Source organism: Empidonax traillii, unplaced genomic scaffold (assembly GCF_003031625.1).
Source record: "Empidonax traillii isolate 1590-97213 ecotype Southwest subspecies unplaced genomic scaffold, ASM303162v1 scaffold5830:size13456, whole genome shotgun sequence".
Lineage (NCBI taxonomy): Eukaryota > Metazoa > Chordata > Aves > Passeriformes > Tyrannidae > Empidonax > Empidonax traillii.
This window is the reverse complement of record NW_020961023.1, coordinates 6,421-13,456: the sequence shown is the minus strand read 5'-3', so window position 1 is coordinate 13,456 and position 7,036 is coordinate 6,421. Positions and strand designations below refer to the sequence as shown.

General features: G+C 67.9%; 1 protein-coding gene across 1 annotated transcript in view; it reads left to right on the top strand.

The window, feature by feature from the left end:
• Positions 1-72: 72 nt before the first annotated feature.
• Positions 73-7,036, top strand: part of LOC114073254 (neurexin-2-like) — a gene marked incomplete at its 3' end in the record, with an annotated part of 11,976 nt that continues 5,012 nt past the window's right edge. Inside the window, exons 1-9 of the mRNA XM_027911044.1 lie at positions 73-317; positions 432-873; positions 1,265-1,648; positions 2,003-2,203; positions 3,596-3,622; positions 4,576-4,695; positions 5,230-5,611; positions 6,250-6,440; positions 6,816-6,989. Of these exons, the coding sequence (XP_027766845.1) occupies positions 216-317; positions 432-873; positions 1,265-1,648; positions 2,003-2,203; positions 3,596-3,622; positions 4,576-4,695; positions 5,230-5,611; positions 6,250-6,440; positions 6,816-6,989 (2,023 nt within the window). The remainder of the gene's footprint in view (positions 318-431; positions 874-1,264; positions 1,649-2,002; positions 2,204-3,595; positions 3,623-4,575; positions 4,696-5,229; positions 5,612-6,249; positions 6,441-6,815; positions 6,990-7,036) is intronic.

The following is a 7,036-nucleotide window of genomic DNA, read 5'->3' as shown; positions in this document are numbered from 1 at the left end:
CCTCCATGGTCCCCCACATCCCCATTGCTCCCCATCACCCCCTGCTCCCATCTCCCCGTCACCCTTTTCCCCCCAACCCCCTTCCCACCCCCCCGTTTTGGGGTGCCCCGGCCATCCGGGGGGTCCCCGCTGAGGCCGCGCCGCTCGTGCCGCAGGTGACGATCTCGGTGGACGGGATCCTGACCACCACGGGCTACACGCAGGAGGATTTCACCATGCTGGGCTCTGATGACTTTTTCTACGTGGGGGGGTCCCCCAACACCGCTGACCTGCCGGGGTCCCCCGTCAGCAACAACTTCATGGGCTGCCTCAAGGACGTGAGTCTGGGGGCACACGGTGGGGCTCAGGTGTACAGGTGCTTGGGGTACAGTGGGATGTTGGGGACCTCCCTGGCCCCCCCACTCACCTGTCCCTCCCGTTCCCCCCCGCAGGTTGTGTACAAGAACAACGACTTCAAGCTGGAGCTGTCGCGGCTGGCGCAGGAGGGGGACGCGCGGGTGACGCTGCACGGGGCGCTGCTGTTCCACTGTGACCCCCCTCCAGCGCTGGACCCTGTCACCTTCGCCACCCCCCAGGCGCACCTGGCACTGCCCACCTGGCCCCCGGCCCGCGCCGGCTCCGTGTCCTTCGACTTCCGCACCACGGAGCCCAACGGGGTCCTGCTTTTCGGGCAGGGCCCCGCCCGCGACCCCCCCGCCGCCCCCCGGGGGCCGCCCCCGCCGCCCCCTGACTTTCTGGCGCTGGAGCTGCTGGACGGGCACCTGTACCTGCTGCTGGGCATGGGCGCGGCGGGGCTGCGGCTCCGCGCCAGCGCCCGCAAGGTCACGGACGGAGAGTGGTGCCACGTGGACGTGCAGCGCGACGGGCGCAAGGGTGAGGGGCCGGGGGCTGAGGGGGGAGTCAGGGGTGGGAATGAGGGGGGCTCAGGGGGGAGCGAGGGGCAAGGATGGGCGTATGACGACAGGTGGGTGCCCGGGGAGGTGCCCAGGGAGGGTCTGCACAGGTGTGAGGGGTGGTGTCCAAGGAGGGGTCACAGCTCTGTGGGTTTGGGGGTGTGGGGGCTGTAGAGGTGCAGGTCCCAGGTGTGCGGGGGGTTGTGCACTTGAGAGGTGTCTCCTTTATCCCTCCCTTTGTCGTGCACCTGGTGCACCCCAATATCCCTCTGCGTTTCCCCCCCTTTCCCCTGGGCTCGGTGTCCATGAACAGCTGGATCACGCCCCGTACCCCCCCATACCCCAATATTGACCCCCGCACGTCCCCCCAGGCTCGGTGTCCGTGAACAGCCGCAGCACCCCGTTCCTGGCCAGCGGGGACCGCGACGTGCTGGACGTGGGCGCAGAGCTGTACCTGGGGGGGCTCCCCGAGGGCCGGCCCGGCCCCCCCGCGCCCCCCGAGCTCTGGGCCGCGGGGCTGCGCCTCGGCTTCGTGGGCTGCGTGCGGGACCTGTTCGTGGACGGGCGAAGCCGCGACGTGCGGGCGCTGCTGGGGCCCGGGGGGGCCCCGGGGGTCGTCCCGCTGTGCGCGCGAGACCCCCCCCGGCTGTGCGCGAGCGGGCCCTGTCGCAACGGAGGGACCTGTCGCGAGGGCTGGAACCGCTTCGTGTGCGACTGCCGCGGCACCGGCTACCTGGGGCCGCGCTGCGAGACAGGTGAGGGGGGGACACGTGGCACCGGCTACCTGGGGCCGCGCTGCGAGACAGGTGAGGGGGGGACGAGGGCATCAGGGGTCCCCCAAGGTGGAGGGGTCACCCTGGGGTGCCTGGGACCCCCCTGAACACTTGGGTCCCCCCGACACCTCGAGATGAGGGTCCCCAGACCAAGGGGGTCCCCCCAGGTCCCCACATATCCAGTGCCAGGGTCCCCCCTCTCTGCCCCCCCCCCGAGGCCGCAGTGCTGAGCTGTGATGGCAGCACTCTGGGGGTCACCGGGGTCACCTGGACGTGGGGGTCCCTGTGCCGGGGGTCCCGGTGCCAGGGGTGATGGGGGTTCCCCTGTCCCTGCAGAGGCCGCGGTGCTGAGCTACGATGGCAGCATGTACCTGAAGGTGCAGGTGCCGGGGGAGCAGACGGAAGCCGAGGACGTGTCCCTGCGCTTCATGTCCCCCCGCGCCTTCGGCCTCGTCCTGGCCACCACCTCGCGCCACTCGGCCGACACCCTGCGCCTCGAGCTGGACGGGGGGCGCATGAAGCTCACCCTCAACCTGGGTGAGCCCCCCGGGACCCCCCCAAACGCCCCCAGTATGGTCCAACCCCAAAACCCTCCCTGAAAACCTCCCTGAAATCATCCCAAATGGGGCCCGAGTCGGTTCTTGTCACCCCGAAACGGCCAAAATAGTGCCTGGGACCCCAGTTCAGGACTTGGTGCCAAAATCAGTTCTCACAACCCCAAAAATGGTCAAGTTGGTTCCTGGGACACCCAAACATCCCCAAAACATTGCCCAGTTCAGTGCTCATGGCTCCAAAACAATCAAGTTGGGGCCTGGGACCCCAAAACGATGTTAAAAACCCCAGAATGATCCCTGAATCTGTTCTCTTAACCCTGAAATGATCAGGGTCGTGTCTGGGACCCCCAAAATGGTGCCCAGGTCCCAAAAGTGTTTCCCAAATGGTGCCTGAGTTGGTTCTTGTGGCCCCAAAATGTTCAAGTCGATGCCTGGGGCCCCAAAATGTCCCCCAGTGGGCACCTTGAATGGTGCCCAGGTCCCAAAAATGGTGCCCAAGCACCCCAGAATCACACCTGGGACTCCCAGCCAGGCTGAGGGGGAATTAAGGGAGCCGACTCGTCACCCTCGTCCCCGTCGAGTCCCGTCGGGTCCCCTCCCCCCTCCCCGGGTTTGGGGCCTTCGTGACCCCCTCGCTGCCACTTGGGGCACAGCGCTGGGACCCCCCGAGGGGTTGAGGGTCCCCCCAAGAGATTGGGGTCCCCCCCAGGGTTGGGGATCTCCCCTTCTGCCCCTTCCACTGGGGGGGACCCCCATGGGGCTGCAGGTCCTCTATGGGGTGGGGAACCCCCCCATGGAATTGGGGACCCCCCCATGGGATTGGTGCCTCCCCCATGGCATTGGGGACCCCCTGGGTCCTGGCGTTTGCCCCCCCCGCCCCGCAGCGGTTGACGAGGGGGGGCCCAGTCCTGGGTACTGGATCCCCGTGGATCTTCCCAGATCCCCAGGATCCCCCAGGCTGGGCCCTCAGGGCGGCCGTGATCCCCCAAGAGGTGCCAGAGACCCCCCAGTCCCTCCCAGACTGGCTGCTGGCCTAATCCCAGCCCAGTCCCATCCCAATTCCATCCCAGTCCTGGTCTATCCCAGTCCAATCCTGCTCTCCATCCCAATCCTAGTCCCCATCCCATCCCAGTCTCCATCTGAATTCCAGACCAGTCCCAGTCCACTCGCCATCCCAGTCCAATTCCAGTTCCATTCTCAGTCCCATCCCCATCACAGTTCTCATCCCAGTCCCAGTCCAGTCCTCATCCCACCCCACCCAGGCCCTCCCAGTGCCCCCCACTGGCACCTCGCCCCCCCCCGGCCGCCCCCCCCCGTCCCCGGGGCGCCCCTGGCGGCGGCAGCGAAGGACCTGACCCGTGTCTTCTCTTCCCAGACTGTGTCCGCGTGGGCTGTCACCCCAGTAAGTGCCACCCCTGCCCCCGGGACACCCCAGAGCCCCCGGGGAGACCCACCCGACCCCCCAAAACCCCCCCGGACACCTCCCCAGGACACCCCACTGGAACAACCCCCTGAAATCCCGGGACACCCCCTGACCCCCTCAACCTTTCTGGAGCACCCGAAACCCACCCCGGGGACCACAGACCCCCAAAAAACCTCCCCCAACCCCCCCTTGAGTGTCTGGGTCAACCCCCCATGTGTGTGACAGGTGTGTGTGGACAAGAGGGGGGGGGTGTTTAGGGGTGTGCACGTGTGTGTGTGCACGTGTGTGTGTGTCCAGGTATGTGTACATGTGTGTGTGTGTTCAGGTGTGTGCACGCGTGTGTGCACGTGTGTGTGTTCAGGGATGTGCACATCTGTGTGCAGGAGGTGTGTTTTAGGGATATGCACGTGTGTGGAGGGGGTGTGCCAGGTGTGTTCAGGTGTGTTCAGGTGTGTGCCACACACGTGCACGGGGTCCATGTGTGGTGTTTGTGTGTGTGCTCACCTGTGTGTGCAGGGGGTGTTTGCAGGTGTGGGTGTTGTCACCTGGCTGTGCATGTTCACCTGGTGTTCCCGGTGTCCCCAGTGTCCCCTGGTGTCACTGGGAGCTGTGGCATCACCTGGTGCTGCTCAGTGTCGAGTCACCTGGTGTCACCCAGTGTCATGATGTCACTGGTGTCACCCGGTGTCACGATGTCACTGGTGTCACGGTGTCACCCGTTGTCACCGGGTGCTGTGGAGTCACCAGCACAGCAGTGTCCCTTGGTGTCCCCAGTGTCACTGGTGTCCCAGTGTCCCCAGTACAGTGATGCCCCCCTGATGTTCCCCGGTGTGTCGATGTCCCGGTGTCCCCAGTGTCCCAGTGCCCCCCAGTGTCTCTGGTGTCCCCGGTGTCCCGGTGTCACCCGGTGCCCGTGTCCCCGCTGCCCCCAGGCAAGGGCCCCGAGACGCTGTTTGCGGGGCAGCGGCTGGACGACAACGAGTGGCACTCGGTGCGCGTGGCCCGGCGCGGGCGCAGCCTCCAGCTCGCCGTCGACAACGTCACCGTCGAAGGTGACACCGCGGGGACGGCGCGGGCAGACGGGGACGGTGGGACGTGGGGACAGGGGCTGCTCAGGCCACGGGGCCCGTGGGGACATGGACGAAGGTCCGTGGCGACACGAGGAGATGAGTGCACAGATCCCTGGGGACGTGGAGGCGCGGGGGTGACGTGGCCAGGTCAGCGGGGACACAGTTGCTCAAGTCCACAGGGACGCGGTGTGTGGTGGCAGGTCCACGGGGACACGGACGAAGGTCTGTGGGGGCACGAGGCAATGGGTGACCAGGTCAATGGGGACGTGGCCAGTGGGGCTGCAGGTCCACGGGGGCGTGGGTGAAGGTCTGTGGGGCTGGGTGGCGATGGGTGCACAGGTCCCATTTGGGGAATGGGGGTGCACGGGGACGAGGTCACCAGGTCCGTGGGGATGTGGCGCCCGGGGTGGAGGTCCATGGGGTGCACGAGGACACGGGGCTGTGGCACATGGGACCGCAGCTCAGCGGGTCCTTGGGTGCCCGGTGACCGCCCCCCGCGCCCCCTGGTTCCCGCAGGGCAGCTGTCGGGCTCGCACACCCGCCTGGAGTTCCACAACATCGAGACGGGCATCGTGACCGAGCGGCGCTTCCTGGCCGTGGTCCCGTCCAACTTCCTGGGCCACCTGAGCGGACTGGTGTTCAATGGGCTGCCCTACCTGGACCTGTGCCGGGACGGCGACATCAGCTCCTGCGAGCTCAACGCGCGCTTCGGCCGCCGCGCCATCGTGGCCGACCCCGTGGCCTTCGGGGGCCGTGGCTCGTACGTGGCGCTGGCCACGCTCCAGGCTTTCGCCTCCTTCCACCTCTTCTTCCAGTTCAAGACCACGGCGCCCGACGGGCTCATCCTCTTCAACGGCGGCAGCGGCTCCGACTTCCTCGTCGTCGAGCTCGTCAAGGGGTGAGGGGACACTGGAGGGCTCCGGGGGGACTCTGGGGGGGCCTCAGGGTCCTTTGGTACCACCTGGGGAACACCAGGGATCCCATAACCCTTCTGGGGATCTCAGGGACTTCCCCAGACCTTGGGGGCACCAGTGAGGTCCTGGAGACCTTGGTGACCTCCTGAAGCCCCTCGGGAGCTCAGAGACCACTCAGAACACCAGGAGGGTCCTGGGGACCTCGGGGACCACCTGGGAACCTCAGGGACCTCCTCAGCCTCATCGAACTGTGGGACCCCTTGACCCCCTGAGCCCCCAGGGACTCCCCACCCCAAGTGCCCAACCAGCCTTAGGCCCCGCCCTCTCGGCACACACCATGCCCCCACAATGACCACACCCAGGTCGAGACCGCGCCCCCAGTCAGAGTCACAGTTTGATTTGGGGAGGGGGCTCCTCTCACCTCAGCCCCATCCCCGTTTTTTGATTAAGCCCTGCCCCTCCCAGACCACGCCCCATTCCATGGCCACGCCCCCTGCCCCAGTAGCACGCCCTGTGTGATTGACCTTTTGGAGGGGGGGTGTCCCCTCGAGGGAATCCCCTGGGTCCAGGCCCCTCCCCCCGCCCGGACCACGCCCCGTCTGAGGCCCCGCCCCCCGCACAGGTACATCCACTACGTGTTCGACCTGGGCGAGGGCCCTTCGCTCATGAAGGGCAACTCGGAGCAGCCGCTGCACGACGGACGCTGGCACGAGGTGGCCGTGGCTCGGGAGGGAGGGGCCCTGCACGGACTGCGCGTGGACGGGCGGCCCGTGACCCAGCACGGACAGGGGGCCCGCGGCCTCCAGCTCAAGGGTGAGTGCCGGGGGGCACCCGGGGAGGCATCGCGGGGGGCGCCTGGAGCGGGGGTTAAGTGCGGGGGTACCCACGGCGCGGGGGGATGGACGGGGGAGCACCGATGGGGGAGCTTCTACAGGGATCACCTGGGGTGGAGGGGGTCACCGCAGTGGGGTCACCCTCGGCAGGGGCACGTGGGGAGGGTGTAAAGCCCTGAGCCCCCATGGGTGACCCCCCTGCGCCCCCGAGGGCAGAGGTACCCTGGGGGGCCGGTGGGGTGCAGGGGAGGGGTCTCCCTGCAGTGTGTCCCCCATGGGTCAGCCCGGGGCTCTCGGGGTGTGCAGGGGGGGGTCCGTGTCTCCCCCGGGTGACCACCCCCCCGTGTCTCCCCAGGTGAGCTGTATGTCGGGGGGGTCAGCCCGGGGCTCCTGGGGCGGCTCCCGCGGCTCGTGGCCTCCCGCGGGGGCTTCCGGGGCTGTTTGGCCTCGCTGGACCTCAATGGGCGACTGCCCGACCTGCTCGGGGACGCCCTGCGGCGCGTGGGGGACGTTCGGAGGGGCTGCGACGGTGAGGACTGGGGGTAACGGGGAGGCAGAGTTGGGATCAGGGAAATG